The sequence below is a fragment of the Oncorhynchus gorbuscha genome, linkage group LG19 (assembly GCF_021184085.1).
Source record: "Oncorhynchus gorbuscha isolate QuinsamMale2020 ecotype Even-year linkage group LG19, OgorEven_v1.0, whole genome shotgun sequence".
NCBI lineage: Eukaryota > Metazoa > Chordata > Actinopteri > Salmoniformes > Salmonidae > Oncorhynchus > Oncorhynchus gorbuscha.
The window spans coordinates 7822662-7839401 of NC_060191.1; the positions used below are offsets into that span (position 1 = coordinate 7822662).

At 46.0% G+C, this 16740-nt stretch overlaps 1 protein-coding gene across 1 annotated transcript in view; it reads left to right on the plus strand.

The window, feature by feature from the left end:
- The window catches only part of LOC124005352 (glycogen synthase kinase-3 beta-like), a 30714-nt gene that overhangs the window by 1279 nt on the left and 12695 nt on the right, over positions 1-16740 (plus strand). The window contains exons 2-8 of the mRNA XM_046314517.1: positions 4618-4805; positions 7070-7153; positions 7308-7418; positions 12387-12517; positions 12810-13014; positions 14591-14686; positions 14836-15022. Coding sequence (XP_046170473.1) covers positions 4618-4805; positions 7070-7153; positions 7308-7418; positions 12387-12517; positions 12810-13014; positions 14591-14686; positions 14836-15022 — 1002 coding nt within the window. The remainder of the gene's footprint in view (positions 1-4617; positions 4806-7069; positions 7154-7307; positions 7419-12386; positions 12518-12809; positions 13015-14590; positions 14687-14835; positions 15023-16740) is intronic.

Sequence of the window (16740 nt, forward strand, 5' to 3'; positions counted from 1 at the left end):
TGTGTTGGTCTCATCTCGTTATTCTTTAGATCTATGATTGATTTTCCTTAAATTTGCATAATTTCACACGTGTCCATATATTGATAGATAGATTTCCATTGATATTTCCGTACATTGAAGATTCAGTGCAATGACAGAAATTGACTGTATGCCCAGTGGTAGTTTGGATATGTGGTGTTGGCAGAATACCTACAGGGAGGTGTTGACACAGACAGACTTAGGGAAAACCAAATCTGGAACATTGCACCACAATGTCCATGTCAAACAGACATAGTCTACTCTGCCATATGTCAGGAGGTGGTTGAAAGTGTACCCATATTTTGGTAAGACTTTAGTGGGTCTTTATTAAACGTAACACTTTTATAATTTCAAATGTATTTGCCGCTGACATTTCTTCAGTTGAAAACCAGAAACGTTGCATACCAATTTCCATTCTGATCACTGACTGCTATTCTGATAGCCCTACCATGTTGAAGACCCGGACTGGGTCAACCATGGCACTTCAGACTGCACTGTGAATGTGCTCAGCTCTCCAATGGAACCCTATGGGAAAATGTTGAAGCTTCAGTGTGAAGGGATTTGACTGTAGAGATTGAGGGAGGCAGGGAAAGAAGGCAGGGAGGGTGAGTGAATCATTGGAAAGATAAGCTAGAGGTGGGAGATGAAGACTGGAAACAGGTGAGCGACACATAAATGACGGTGCTGGTCAAATGTCTTCTCAGTCCAGTAGGGTATACATGAACACCTAACCTAATCAGCACTTCTTCAGTGGCTCAGTCTATGTTCAGGCGTTCTAACAGTAATCCTCTGTTTTGAATGGGGTCTGATTTGGTCTCTCCTGACCACAGTACTGCATTCCCAGAAGGGTGTGCCCACTGATAAGCATTGTTCCTGGTCTGGAGGTGTCTGGACCTACCAGAAACCCCAACAAAGGTGCTGCGCTACTGTTCGGTTTCTGGAAGTAACACTGACTTGTCTAAGTGAAGTGCAAAGCCAAGATCAAGGGTTGTAAATGTCAGACAAGTCATAGGCAATAATTGCCACTAGGATTAACTTAGTATCCTGGGGCTGCACTTAGCATTACTGATGTTTCTCAGCTTCCTACTGCTCTATTGGTCTCAGCTCCTATCCTGGGGACCCACATGACTGCACATATTTGTTTCAGCACTAACACACCTACACCTGATTCAACTAATGAAGGGCGTGATGGTCAGTGAATTAGTTGCATCAGGTGTGTCTATATTAGTACTGGGCCCGGTTTCCCAAAAGCATCTTAAGGCTAAGTTCATTGTTAGAACCATATGATCCTATGCTTCTAAGACTAATTTAGCCTTAAAATGCTTTTGGGAAACTGGCCCAGGTCTGGAACAAAACTGCAGTTATGGGCCACCAGGACTGGAGTTGAGGAACACTGTTTTAGAGGGTAAGTGGCAGTGCCACTAATCTGATTAATATTCTCTAGTGCCAGACCAGCCACTGCATAGCAATACTAGCCGACTAGCTACCTCTCTCAAAGGGATACTGTTGCTCTGGCATAAATAAATGTTTGGTTGTAATTAGAGGTCGACCGATTAATTGGAATGGTCGACTAATTAGGGCCGATTACAAGTTTTCATAACAACCGGAAATCGGTATTTTTGGATACCGGTTTGGCTGATTTAAAAAAAAAAAAAATTAAATTTTTTTTAACACCTTTATTTAATCTTTATTTAACTAGGCAAGTCAGTTAAGAACATATTCTTATTTTCAATGACGGCCTAGGAGCGGTGGGTTAACTGCCTCGTTCAGGGGCAGAACGACAGATTTTCACCTGGTCAGCTCGGGGGATCCAATCTTACAGTTAACTAGTCCAACGCAATAACGACCTGCCTCTCTCTCGTTGCACTCCACAAGGAAACTGCCTGTTACACGAATGCAGTAAGCCACGGTAAGTTGCTAGCTAGCACGAAACTTATCTTGTAAAAAACAATCAATCATCATCACTAGTTAACTACACATGGTTGATGATATTACTAGATGTTATCTAGTGTGTCCTGTGTTGCATATAATCTGATTGAGCATACAAGTATCTGACTGAGCGGTGGAAGGCAGAAGCAGGCGTGTAAACGTTAATTCAAACAGCACTTTCGTGCATTTTGCCAGCAGCTCTTCGTTGTGCGTGAAGCGCTGCGCTATTTATGACTTCAAGCCTATCAACTCCCGAGATGAGGCTGGTGTAACGGAAGTGAAATGGCTGGCTAGTTAGCGCGCGTTTCAAACGTCACTCGCTCTGAGCCTGTGGTTGTTTCCCTTACTCTGCATGGTGGTGTTGTCGTTGTGTTGCTGGTTCGAGCCCAGGGAGGAGTGAGGAGAGGGACGGAAGCTATACTGTTACACTGGCAATACTAAAGTGTCTATCAGAACATCCAATTGTCAAAGGTTAATGAAATACAAATGGTATAGAGGGAAATAGTCCTATAATAACTACAACTTAAAACTTCTTACCTGGGAATATTTAAGACTCATGTTAAAAGGAACCACCAGCTTTCATTTGTTCTCATGTTCTGAGCAAGGAACTGAAACGTTAGCTTTCTTACATGGCACATATTGCACTTTTACAACACTTTGTTTTTGCATTATTTAAACCATATTGAACATGTTTCATTATTTATTTGAGGCTAAATTGATTTTATTGATGTATTATATTAAGTTAAAATAGGTGTTCATTCAGTATTGTTGTAATTGTCATTATTACAAACAAATTAAAAATTAAAAAATTGTCCGATTAATTGATATTGGCTTTTTTGGTCCTCCAATAATCGGTATCGGCGTTGAAAAATCATAATCGGTCGACCTCTAGTTGTAATGCATGGCTGTGTAATCCCTAATCCTTTTTGTGACCGTGTTCACTTGCTTTATATTTAGAAATAAGTTGTGAGTTACTTGAGACTAAAGTCTGAGTGTTCTGGAAATCACTTCTCTCCCTCTTACTCTTTTATTCAATCATACTCATCAGACCTCTGTTAACTTCCTCTTTAGGAACCAAAGCACTTCCCTGACAGCTGATCTGTCTGACTGCTCATCTTTGCACTCATTATTAAAGTGACTATCATGCCACTGCTGTTTCATATTTAAAACTCTCCCCACTGACTCCACTCCTTAAGAAGAGGGCTACACAGACTCAAATGCTGTGAGCCACATAATTACAGATCAGACGACGTTCTCTGGTCGTATGAGACTTCAGAAGGAATAATAGTTTAGTGCGTCATGCAAGGATCTGGTTTGGATTAATCAATGAATCTAATGCCTACCCAGTGTGAAATCTACCACTAGCTATGATGACCCTTCGTATACTAGTATGTGAAAAGCTATGTGTGGTGTCTCCAGTGTGTTTATTACAACATGCCTTCCAGAAGCATCCAGAGGTGCCTGGTCTACATCATAGGAGTAACTTTAAATCTATCAATCAACTGCGCCCACCTAATGCTTTTAGTAGTGCTGAACAAAACCTCCTGCCATTCACCCTCCCTTCCAGTCTGATTCCTGAGAATGACATAGTCCGGCTTTACAATTAGAAATAGAGGCTCCAAATAAAATCCATCTTCAGCAGAGGAAGATCCAAATGTGTCTTCTCAACTATCTTAAGCTAGTCACCCACTTACACAGCTTTGTTCTAGAGGCCTTGTCAGACTTTACAATAGAACTGGGAGATGCAGAGTTATTAGAGAAAGCATGGTCATGTTGAGGCAGGCGAATGGAGGAACCGGTGCACACACTCACTGGGCGTGCTACTGTACTGTCCATTCAATGCTATCACAGGCTCTGACAAGCTCGTTGGCTCCAGGCCCTACCTCTACTGTAGTGTTCCTCCTCCCTTCACAATCTGTGCTTCTCTGGTGCTGTTGTCAGTCAGTTCACCTTCAACCATTCACAGACACAGCCAACAAGCTGAGCTGCACGTCTGACCCGAAGTAGATCTGTCACTCACTGTATGAGCTCAGAGAATCTTCCTTTCCATAAGGTCGCACATCAGACAGACAGTAGGGCTGTGATGATACCAGTATTGTGATACTTTTGAGTATCGCAATACTGGTATCGTCCCGGCCCCGTTCAAACACTTTGGACACGCGCCCTCCCTTCCTTGAAGACAATAATTATAGATATGACTCACTTTCACCCTACCCACAGTGTTAAATCGCCCATTACCTCAAGAAACAGAGGAAAGCAAGAATGCATTTCTCAATATTGTCAGGTTCCTCATATTTAAACCGTACTGTCCAGTGTAGTGAGGGGGTGAAGAGGTTAGCGAGGTTCAGAGCTGTGACAGCCAGGCGTGCAGCTACTACAGCTCATTACCAGCTAGTATTATGTGTCTGTGGGGAGAGGCTTCCGAGTTTACGGACATTTAGAGGGGGGGTGATTAACATTTGTTGTTTATTGTTTCCCCTTGGGGGATTGGAGAAAGGATGAGGTGACCGTCACTACGTTTCCTGCCCAGATTCATGGTCCCGTGTGTGTGTGTGTGTGTGTGTGTGTCCCTGCATCTGGATAACATCTAAAATACTTGGAGTCCTTTAGCCCCCTTCCCAAATGGTCCTTAAACCTTAATTTGTTTTGACCTCTGTACCTCTCCCCCAGGAGACAGTGGCAAGGTGACGACTGTGGTGGCCACACCAGGCCAGGGTCCAGACCGCCCACAGGAGGTGTCCTACACAGACATCAAGGTGATCGGGAATGGTTCCTTCGGCGTGGTGTACCAGGCCCGCCTCATTGACAGCCAGGAGATGGTGGCCATCAAGAAGGTTCTGCAGGATAAGAGGTTTAAGGTACAGAGTCTACAGACACACAGCACAACCCACTTCCACTGGCACTCTATGCTAGTGTTGTAGTACTCGAGCTGAAGTACTCGACCATTGATGACTCACCTTCCCGTGTATTTTCACTTGGACTGGAAAGGTTATTATGATAAGCAGAACATTAGCAGCACTGGGTGCGCAGAGAACTGAGGGTTCTGTTCTCTAGTTAGCAGTGGGAAGGACGTGCCACACTGGCACACCCGCTGCGGCGAAAGCAAGCGCTGAGGGTGGCCAGACAGGAAGCCAGGCTCCGCTCACGTACTGCCTCCGATCAAAGTGCCTTCAGAAAGTATTCACACCCCCTGAATTGAAAATTAAATTGAGGCGTTTTTGTCACAATACACCGTGATGTCAAAGTGGAAATACGTTTTTCACAATTTTTACAAATGAATGGAAAATGTTAAGCTGAAATGCCTCGAGTCAATAAATATTCATCCCCTTTGTAATGACAAGCCTAAAGTTCAGAAGTAAAAATGTGCTTAACAAGTCACATAAGTTGCATGGACTCAATTTGTGTGCAATAAGTGTTTAACATGATTTTTGAATGACTACCTCGTCTTTGTACCCCACACTTACAATTATCTGTAAGGTCACTCAGTCAAACACAGATTCAACCACAAAGACCAGGGAGGTTTTCCAATGCCTTGGAAAGAAGGGCACCTAAAGGTAGGTCACTACAAATATACAGGCGTCCTTCCTGACTCTGTTGCCGTAGAGGAAGGAAACCTCTCAGGGATTTCACCATGAGGGCAATGGTGACTTTAAAACAGTTGCAGAGTTGGTTGTGATAGGATAAAACCGAGGATGGATCAACAACATTAATATTAACCTAATTGACAGAGTGAAAAGAAGGAAGCCTGTACAGAATGAAAAATTCCAAAACATGCATCCTGTTTGCAACAAGGCACTAAAGTAATACTGCAATTAGCTTTTTGTCTTGAATGCAGTACTACAACACATTACTGAGTACCACTCCATATTTTCAAGCATAGTGGTGCCTACATCATGTTATGTGTATGCTTGCAATTGTTAAGGCCAGGGGAGTTTTTCAGGATAAAAAAGACTGGAGTTAAGCACTGGAAAAATCCTAGAGAAACTTGGTTGTCTGCTTTCCACCAGACACTGGGAGATGAATTCACCTTTTAGCAGGACCGTAACCTAAAACACAAGGCCAAATCTACACTGGAGTTTGCGTACCAAAAAGACAGTGAATATTCTTGAGTGACCGAGTTACAGTTTTGACTTAAATCTACTTGAAAATCTATGGCAAGACTTGAAAATTGCTGTCTAGCAATAATCAGCAACCAATTTGACAGCGCTTGGAAGAAATTATTATTATTTTTAATAAGGGCCAAATGTTGCACAGTCCAGGTGTGGAAAGCTCTTAGTGACTTACCCAGAAAGACTCACAGCTGGAATCGCTGCCGAAGGTTACAATTATTGGAAATGATCATCTTACAGGAGCAATAGCCAATTCTGTCCAGAGACCATTCATCCCTTCAAGACATCATTGAACCTTCAATTAAAATAAAATGTTTGATCCTGTGTATGAAGGACTTATTTGTTTTGTGGGCTATTGCATATTGTAGGCAATTATGACCTTTGTGCAATTGGAGGAATATCTTTGCATTACTTCAATGCTCACATGAAAATCTTCCCACCAGACTGCCACTAGTTGTTGCTGGGCAGATTTTGTCTACCAAATCCGAGCAAATCAAGAGGCGCAACATACAAGCATCAAGCTGCAAATACAAGCGAGCAAAAAAACTTTTGTAACCAAAATACCAAATATGTCTAAAGAACCCTGGACTCATTCCTTTGCTTTCAAACTTTTTTTTCTTCTTTAAAAAAAAGATGTGCACATAAACCGATATTATTAATGTGTTCCTTTTTTGTTAAACTCCATCCCAGTGTCTCAGACTTGAGCACTTGGACCAGGACTCGAGCACAGACTTCACCATTGGTGACTCAAACTCAACTTAGCCTCAGACTTGTGACTCCACTCGGGCTCAAGCACACGACTCGGTTTAGTGACTCAACTGAAACACTGGTCTACACACACACACACAGTGCAACTCACTTCCACTGGCAGTCTACAGAACCCCCCCCCCCCATCACTCACACACTATCAGATGTATTTCTGTATGTTCTCTCCCCATAACTCAATGTTACTACTGCTCAACTGATGAAATCTTGAGACCTAAATTACACCCCTTGCTATTTCTATACTCCAGAACCGGGAACTACAGATCATGAGGAAATTGGATCACTGCAACATAGTCAGGCTACGTTACTTTTTCTACTCCAGTGGGGAGAAGGTATGTACAAGTCACACTACCAGGTATTAGGAACGACATTTGACATTTTCACGTTTATGCCGCAAAAAGAAAAATCCAGACTTGTGAAAAAATGGCTTACATTTCAAAATGGATTCAACAACATTGCTCTTCTCCTATTGTTCTTCCCTTACAGAAAGATGAGGTGTATCTGAACCTAGTGCTGGACTTTGTTCCAGAGACAGTGTACAGGGTGGCCCGGCACTTCAACAAGGCCAAGACCACCATCCCCATTATATACGTCAAGGTAATGCACTCACTACTACTTCTCTTCCCATGTTTCTCTTATTACTTCCCCTCCCTTTTAGTCCTCGTTCTCTCTGTCATTGTTTTTTTTCGCTCTCTCCCTCTTTCTCAGTCTGTCTGTCTTCTCCTCATCTCTCGCTTGCCCTATCACCCCTCCATCGTTCCTCTTTAAGCTCCATGCTGTTAGAGGCAGAGCTCTCTATTTAAATGAAATGCTACTAGGCTTGGGCGCTGTACCGGGGTATTTGGAAATGGACGTTTTTCTATAAATGTTCATATTTGTAGCAACTTTAAGTAAATACCTTCAGTCAACTTGTGCAATACATTAAGAGATGAACTGGATTGTGTTCTTCATTTCACCTGTCACATTATTTACGTTATGAAGCCCAACGTAGTTCCCCAGAAAGCCAGTCCCGTGTTTGTAAATGGAACAGAAGAAAGCGGGAGCAAGTGGGTCCAGCTGTATATTAACAGTCACGTGTTAATTGTTTTGCCACAATAGAGTAATCAGGGACATGCAACTATAGTTTTCTTCCCAGAAAATACATTGGTTCAACACATTCAGCAGAAATTTGCTTCATTTTCATCAGATGACAACAGAAGTGCAAAGCTATTTGAGCTTACAATGTAAATGCAAGGTATTCTTTTGAAAACTTCTTGAATATTTCTAATGTTTATCATAGAAACAATGTAGCTGGCTACATTTCCTAATGTTTTGCTTGAAGTTAATCTTGCGTTTTACGAGAGAGAAGTAGGCTGGTTACACTGAGGAAAAGTAGCTACACATCAGAGCGCTGTCTGCTGATAGAATGCCCTTAGTAAGTTCTCATCCCAGTGGACAAGTGCAACTGAAGCACAAAATTTGTCTGATGCCGAGCAGAAATTACGTAAAGAATGATTTTAGATCTGAGTTTACAAAGCGCAGCAAGATATAACTTTTCTCCTAAATGCAGAATTCTTAATTTTTCATGAAAGCGACACCAAAGTTGAACTTGCTATCATCTTCTCCGAGCAGAGCAGACAGGCCGTTGCCCGGGCGACTGCACACAGACTCAATGTGTTCACATACTGGTCCAGAGCCAGTACTGTTCTTCCTTCAGACAAACATGTGTCAACTTTGTTTGTACAATGTATTTCATTCACATTTGCTTGTAAATGTCCAAATTCACCAAAAATGATATTCGGTAGCTCCTAAGTATGTATAACTTTGAGCTGGATTGCCTGTCTTTGCAATTACTTTATTTTAGTTTGTGCTTGTTGGCACATTTAGCTAGCAGCATTCATGGAAATTTGCCATTACTTGTACTAATTTTGTTAGCCTTCTGGTAATGGACGCCATCAGGCTTTTTTTGTGTTTTGTGGCTCCCCCTTGAGTACTAATCCGGTAATACTGTAAATCCCGTCTTGGGAGAGTCTAAATGGTACTGTATTTGACGAGAGGACTCTTTCCCCCGAGGATCTGATGAGAAGAAAACACATTGATGTTGAAGTGGGAAGTTTACATAGACTTAGGTTGGAGTCACTAAAACTCGATTTTCAACCACTCCACAAATTTCTTGTTGACTATAGTTTTGGCAAGTTGGTTAGGACCTCTACTTTGTGCATGACACAAGTATTTTTTTCCAACAATTGTTTACAGACAGATTATTTCACTTATAATTCACTGTATCACAATTTCAGTGGGTCAGAAGTGTACATACAATAAGTTGACTGTGCCTTTAAACAGCTTGGAAAATTCCAGAAAATGCTGTCATGGCTTTGGAAGCTTCTGATAGGCTAATTGACATAATTTGAGTCAATTAGAGGTGTACCTGTGGATGTATTTCAAGGCCTACCTTCAAACTCAATGCCTTTTTGCTTGACATCATGGGACAATCAAGTCCGGTTCATCCTTGGGAGCAATTTCCAAATGCCTGAAGGTACCACGTTCATCTGTACAAACAATAGTATGCAAGAATAAACACCATGGGACCACGTAGCCGTCATACCACTCAGGGAGGAGACTCGTTCGGTCTTCTAGAGATCAAATCAAATGTATTTATATAGCCCTTCTTACATCAGCTGATATATCAAAGTGCTGTACAGAAACTCAGCGTAAAACCCCAAACAGCAAGCAATGCAGGTGTAGAAGCACGGTGGTTAGGAAAAACTCCCTAGAAAGACCAAAACCTTGGAAGAAACCAAGAGAGGAACCAGGCTATGAGGGGTGGCCAGCCCTCTTCTGGCTGTGCCGGGTGGAGATTATAACAGAACATGGCCAAGATGTTCAAATGTTCATAAATGACCAGCATGGTCAAACAATAATAATCACAGTAGTTGTCGAGGGTGCAACAAGTCAGCACCTCAGGAGTAAATGTCAGTTGGGTTTTCATAGCTGATCATTGAGAGTATCTCTACTGCTCCTGCTGTCTCTAGAGAGTTGAAAACAGCAGGTCTGGGACAGGTAGCACGTCCGGTGAACAGGTCAGGGTTCCATAGCCGCAGGCAGAACAGTTGAAACTGGAGCAGCAGCACGGCCAGGTGGACTGGGGACAGCAAGGAGTCATCATGCCAGGTAGTCCTGAGGCATGGTCCTCGGGCTCAGGTCCTCCGAGATAAAGAAAAATAGAATTTGAGCGAGCATACTTAAATTCACACAGGACACCGGATAAGACAGCAGAAATACTCCAGATATAAGAGACTGACCCTAGCCCCCCGACACAAACTACTGCACCATAAATACTGGAGGCTGAGACAGGAGGGGTCAGGAGACACTGGCCCCATCAGATGATACCCCCGGACACGGCCAAACAGGCAGGATATAACCCCACCCACTTTGCCAAAGCACATCCCCCACTCCACTAGAAGGATATCTTCAACCATCAACTTACAATCCTGAGACAAGACCGAGTATAGACCACAAAGATCTCCGCCACTGCATTTTCTGAGGTCTTGGCTGATTTCAGAAGCCACTGCTCCAAAACCGCCATAGAAAAGCCAGACTACGGTTTGCAACTGCACATGGGACAGAGATCGTACTTTTTGGGAAAATGTCCTCTGGTCTAAAGAAACAAAAATAGAACTGTTTGGCCATAATGACCATCGTTATGTTTGGAGGATAAAGGGGGAGGCGAAGAAAACCATCCCAACTGTGAAGCACGGGGGTGGCGGCATCCTGTAGGGGGGCTTTGCTGCAGGAGGGATTGGTGCACTTCACAAAATAGATGGCATCATGAGGCAGGGAAATTAGGTGGATATATTGAAGCAACATTTCAAGACATCAGTTAAGTTAAAGCTTGGTCGCAAATGGGTCTTCCAAATGGACAATGGCCCCAAGCATACTTCCCATTTGTGGCAAAATGGCTTAAGGACAACAAAGTCGGGGTATTGGAGTGGCCATCACAGAGCCCTGACCTCAATCCCATAGAACATTTTGTGGGCAGAACTGAAAGTGTGTGTGAGCAAGGAGGCCTACACACCTGACTCAATTACACCAGCTCTGTCAGGAGGAATGGGCCAAAATTCTCCCAGCTTATTGTGGGAAGTTTGTGGAAGGCTACCCAAAACATTTGACCCAAGTTAAATAATTTATAAGGCAATGCTACCAAATACTAATTGAGTGCATATAAATTTCTGACCTACTGGGAATATGATGAAAGAAATAAAAGCTGAAATAAATCTTTCTCTCTACTATTATTCTGACATTTCACGTTCTTAAAATAAAGTGGTGATCCTAACTGACCTAATACGGGGAATTTTTACTAGGATTAAATGTCAGGAGTTGTGACACTGAGTTTAAATGTATTTGGCTACGGTGTATGTAAATTTATGACTTCAACTGTATTTTCTCTCTCTGCTCTGACTTTTTACTGTAGTCTTTCTCTCTGTCACCTCTTTTCCAACTCCTCCATTCTCTGCTTTTCCTACATCAGATTTCTTGGGGACAATACCTACTTCTGTGTTTAAGAATTGAAAAAATTAGAGCTTAAGAGAAACATACTTTCTCTGTTTGCAGTAAGCTTGGTTGTCTGTTAAAAAGTGCACTAATGTTGTCTGTTAGTTTTGTGTGTGTGTGTGCTATGCCCCGTGGCAGCAGAGAGGACTATCTGTGTCTCATGGCCCATTTGCCTCAGACCACCCTGCTGCTCTCTCCTGTGGTGTGGAGATGCATACTGATCATACACACACACACTGCCCTCACTCAGCATCTCTCCACCTCTCCCTGTGCTCCTCTCATCCCTCCCTACTCTTTATCTGCATCTCTTCCCTTCCTTCCTCTCTCCTTGTTCCCTTCTTCCCTCACTACTCTTCAGCCCCTTTCTCTCCAATTAAATTCAAAGGGGCTTTATTAGCATGGGAAACAGGTTTACATTACTGTTTATTTAACTTGCTGTGGCAGACAGAAGTGAGAAGACACAACAATATCAACAAACTATTAGAATTGAACAGTAAATATTGCATGGAAAAACCTTTTTATTTTTGCATCTCTCACTCCTCTGCACCCCCCTGCACTCTCTGTGGTGTGGTGGTGTGCAATTAAGCTATTGTTTCCCTCTAAATCTGCCCTCCTGCCATAGCCAGGCCTGCCATCGTCCCCTTCTCAACACCTGTCTGTCTACCCCTTGCACCCTGTGTGCCCAATAACACAGCTAACGACCCAATAGAGCGACCCCAACACACGCACACTCAGACAGCCAGAAACCCTTACACACATAGTCACATCTTCTGCCATGCTAGCTCTAAGCTTTGCGATGGGAACATTTTACTGGCATGTCTAAAGCAGAGAACCCACAAGTTCTAGTAATGTGTTTGAGTAAGTTGCATACATCCAGAATGTTTGACTGTTCTGAGTGCAGTGAAGTTGGTGACCAACTGAAGCTGTCTGGACACTTGGCATGACTGTAGTTGTAATGGAGGATATTATGATGATCAGTGCTACTGACTGCTAACTGTGTGTGTTAACATCATGTGTCCTGTGTTCTCCCTCCAGGTGTACATGTACCAGCTGTTCCGCAGTCTGGCCTATATCCATTCCCAGGGCGTGTGTCACAGAGACATCAAACCCCAGAACCTGCTGGTGGACCCCGAGACGGCCATCCTCAAACTCTGTGACTTCGGCAGGTTAGTCTGCCTGTCTGTCAGTGAGCACCTCTGGCCATCTCTGAATGGCTCTGACTGTGTTCCTTAAGCTGCCTGTTTAAATGCATCTCAATTCTTCTGATCTTTTTTCCACTAATTGGTCATTAGACAGATTTTTCAGGGCTGATCTGATTGTAAAAAAAAAAAAGACATCAGTATTGGGCTGCCTGTGTAAATGTCTCCTTACTGTTCAGTCTGTCTAAATCGATCTCTGTCTTACTCTGTCTCGATATATTTTTCTCTGACTGACCACCTCTTCCCCTCTTGTCTCCAGTGCTAAGCAGCTTGTTCGCGGGGAGCCCAACGTGTCCTATATCTGCTCGCGGTACTACCGTGCCCCTGAGCTCATCTTTGGCGCCACGGACTACACGTCCAACATTGACATCTGGTCAGCGGGCTGCGTGCTGGCTGAACTGCTGCTGGGACAGCCCATCTTCCCCGGGGACAGTGGAGTGGACCAATTGGTAGAGATCATCAAGGTAGAGAAGAGGGGACCTGGGAGCTGAGAGGACACCAAACTGTAGGGGTGGGAGATGGAAAGAAGAGGGAGTGTAGGTCTATGTTTACATACACTCAATTAGTATTTGGTAGCATTGCCTTATAAATTATTTAACTTGGGTCAAATGTTTTGGGTAGTCTTCCACAAGCTTCCCACAATAAGTTGGTAGAATTTTGGCCCATTCCTCGTGACAGAGCTGGTGTAACGGAGTCAGGTTTGTAGGCCTCCTTGATCGGACATGCCTTTTCAGTTCTGCCCACTAATTTTCTATTGGATTGAGGTCAGGGCTTTGTGATGGCCACTCCAATACCTTTGTTGTCCTTAAGCCATTTTGCCACAACTTTGGAAGTATGCTTGGGGTCATTGTCCATTTGGAAGACCCATTTGCGACCAAGCTTTAACTTCCTGACTGATGTCTTGAAATGTTGCTTCAATATATCCACCTAATTTCCCTGCCTCATGATGCCATCTATTTTGTGAAGTGCACCAGTCCCTCCTGCAGCAAAGCACCCCCACAACATGATGCTGCCACACCCGTGCTTCACAGTTGGGATGGTGTTCTTCAGCTTGCACGCCTCCCCCTTTTCCCTCCAAACATAACGATGGTCATTATGACCAAACAGTTCTATTTTTGTTTCATCAGACCAGAGGACATTTCTCCAAAAAGTATGGTCTTTGTCCCCATGTGCAGTTGCAAACCGTAGTCTGGCTTTTTTATGACAGTTTTGGAGTAGTGGTTTCTTCCTTGCTGAGCGGCCTTTCAGGTTATGTCAATATAGGACTCGTTTTACTGTGGATATAGATACTTTTGTACCTGTTTCCTCCAGCATCTTCACAAGGTCCTTTGCTGCTGTTCTGTGATTGATTTACACTTTTCACGCTAAAGTACTTTCATCTCTAGGAGACAGAACGCGTCTCCTTCCTTAGCGGTATAACTGCTGCGTGGTCCCATGGTGTTTACACTTGAGTACTATTGTTTGTACAGATGAACGTGGTACCCTCAGGCTCTTGGAAATTGCTCCCAAAGATGTAACAGACTTGTGGAGGTCTACAATTTTTTTTTCTGAGATCTTGCTGATTTCTTTTGATTTTCAAGCAAAGAAGCACTGAGTTTGAAGGTAGGCCTTGAACTACATCCACAAGTACACCTCCAATTGACTCAAATGATGTCAATTAGCCCATCAGAAGCTTCTAAAGCCATGACAGCATTTTCTGTAATTTTCCAAGCTGTTTAAAGGCACAGTCAACATAGTGTATGTCAACTTCTGACCCACTGGAATTGTGATACAGTGAAATAATCTGCAAACAATTGTTGGAAAAATACTTGTGTCATGTACAAAGTAGATGTCCTAACAGATTTGCCAAAACTATAGTTTGTTAACAAGACATTTGTGGAGTGGTTGAAAAACAAGTTTTAATGACTCCAACCTAAGTGTATGTAAACTTCCGACTTCAACTATAGGTCTATGTTGGCGGCGGCGGGAGCGCGGGTCTATGTTGGCGGCGGGAGGAGTGATCATTCTTGGTGAAACTTCATGCATCTTTCACTCTTCCAGGTTTTGGGGACTCCGACGAGAGAGCAGATCCGAGAGATGAACCCCAACTACACAGAGTTCAAATTCCCCCAGATCAAAGCACACCCCTGGACGAAGGTACTCTCTGCCCTCAGTTCTATTTAAATAGCTTTAACACCATTGTCTTCCATTGGGATCCATATTAGAGAAGGAACATTTTGTAATGGAACAAATACGACAGCCAAGATGAGTCAAACAAGATGCCCTTTTTTCCCTTCCTCCGTCAGGTGTTTAAGCCGCGTACCCCCCCAGAGGCAATCTCCTTGTGTTCCCGTCTGTTAGAGTACACCCCTGTGACTAGGCTGTCCCCCCTGGAGGCCTGCGCCCATGCCTTCTTCGAAGAGCTGCGCCAGCCCACTGCACATCTGCCCAGCGGACGAGAACTGCCCCTCCTCTTCAACTTCAGCTCCGTCGGTGAGTCCACACCCCTCCCCCTTCTGTTTGGCCCTCCCTCAGTCAATAGCCATGCCCTACTCTGTTTGGCCCTCCCTCAGTCAGTAGCCATGCCCTCCTCTGTTTGGTCCTCCCTCGGTCAGTAGCCATGCCCTCTTCTGTTTGGTCCTCCCTCGGTCAGTAGCCATGCCCTCTTCTGTTTGGCCCTCCCTCAGTCAGTAGCCATGCCCTCCTCTGTTTGGCCCTCCCTCGGTCAGTAGCCATGCCCTCCTCTGTTTGGCCCTCCCTCGGTCAGTAGCCATGCCCTCTGTTTGGCCCTCCCTCGGTCAGTAGCCATGCCCTCCTCTGTTTGGCCCTCCCTCGGTCAGTAGCCATGCCCTCCTCTGTTTGGCCCTCCCTCGGTCAGTAGCCATGCCCTCCTCTGTTTGGCCCTCCCTCGGTCAGTAGCCATTCCCTCCTCTGTTTGGCCCTCCCTCGGTCAGTAGCCATGCCCTCCTCTGTTTGGCCCTCCCTCGGTCAGTAGCCATGCCCTCCTCTGTTTGGCCCTCCCTCGGTCAGTAGCCATGCCCTCTTCTGTTTGGCCCTCCCTCGGTCAGTAGCCATGCCCTCTTCTGTTTGGCCCTCCCTCGGTCAGTAGCCATGCCCTCCTCTGTTTGGTTCTCCCTCAGTCAGTAGCCATGCCCTCCCTCGGTCGGTAGCCATGCCCTCCCTCGGTCGGTAGCCATGCCCTCCCTCGGTCGGTAGCCATGCCCTCCCTCGGTCGGTAGCCATGCCCTCCCTCGGTCGGTAGCCATGCCCTCCCTCGGTCGGTAGCCATGCCCTCCCTCGGTCGGTAGCCATGCCCTCCCTCGGTCGGTAGCCATGCCCTCCCTCGGTCGGTAGCCATGCCCTCCCTCGGTCGGTAGCCATGCCCTCCCTCGGTCGGTAGCCATGCCCTCCCTCGGCCATGCCCTCCCTCGGTCGGTAGCCATGCCCTCCCTCGGTCGGTAGCCATGCCCTCCCTCGGTCGGTAGCCATGCCCGCCCTCGGCCCGCCCTCGGTAGCCATGCCCGCCCTCGGTCGGTAGCCATGCCCGCCCTCGGTCGGTAGCCATGCCCGCCCTCGGTCGGTAGCCATGCCCGCCCTCGGTCGGTAGCCATGCCCGCCCTCGGTCGGTAGCCATGCCCGCCCTCGGTCGGTAGCCATGCCCGCCCTCGGTCGGTAGCCATGCCCATGCCCCCTCGGTCGGTAGCCATGCCCGCCCTCGGTCGGTAGCCATGCCCGCCCTCGGTCGGTAGCCATGCCCGCCCTCGGGTAGCCATGCCATGCCCGCCCTCGGTCGGTAGCCATGCCCGCCCTCGGTCGGTAGCCATGCCCGCCCTCGGTCGGTAGCCATGCCCGCCCTCGGTCGGTAGCCATGCCCGCCCTCGGTCGGTAGCCATGCCCGCCCTCGGTCGGTAGCCATGCCCGCCCTCGGTCGGTAGCCATGCCCGCCCTCGGTCGGTAGCCATGCCCGCCCTCGGTCGGTAGCCATGCCCGCCCTCGGTCGGTAGCCATGCCCGCCCTCGGTCGGTAGCCATGCCCGCCCTCGGTCGGTAGCCATGCCCGCCCTCGGTCGGTAGCCATGCCCGCCCTCGGTCGGTAGCCATGCCCGCCTCGGTCGGTAGCCATGCCCGCCCTCGGTCGGTAGCCATGCCCGCCTCGGTCGGTAGCCATGCCCGCCCTCGGTCGGTAGCCATGCCCGCCCTCGGTCGGTAGCC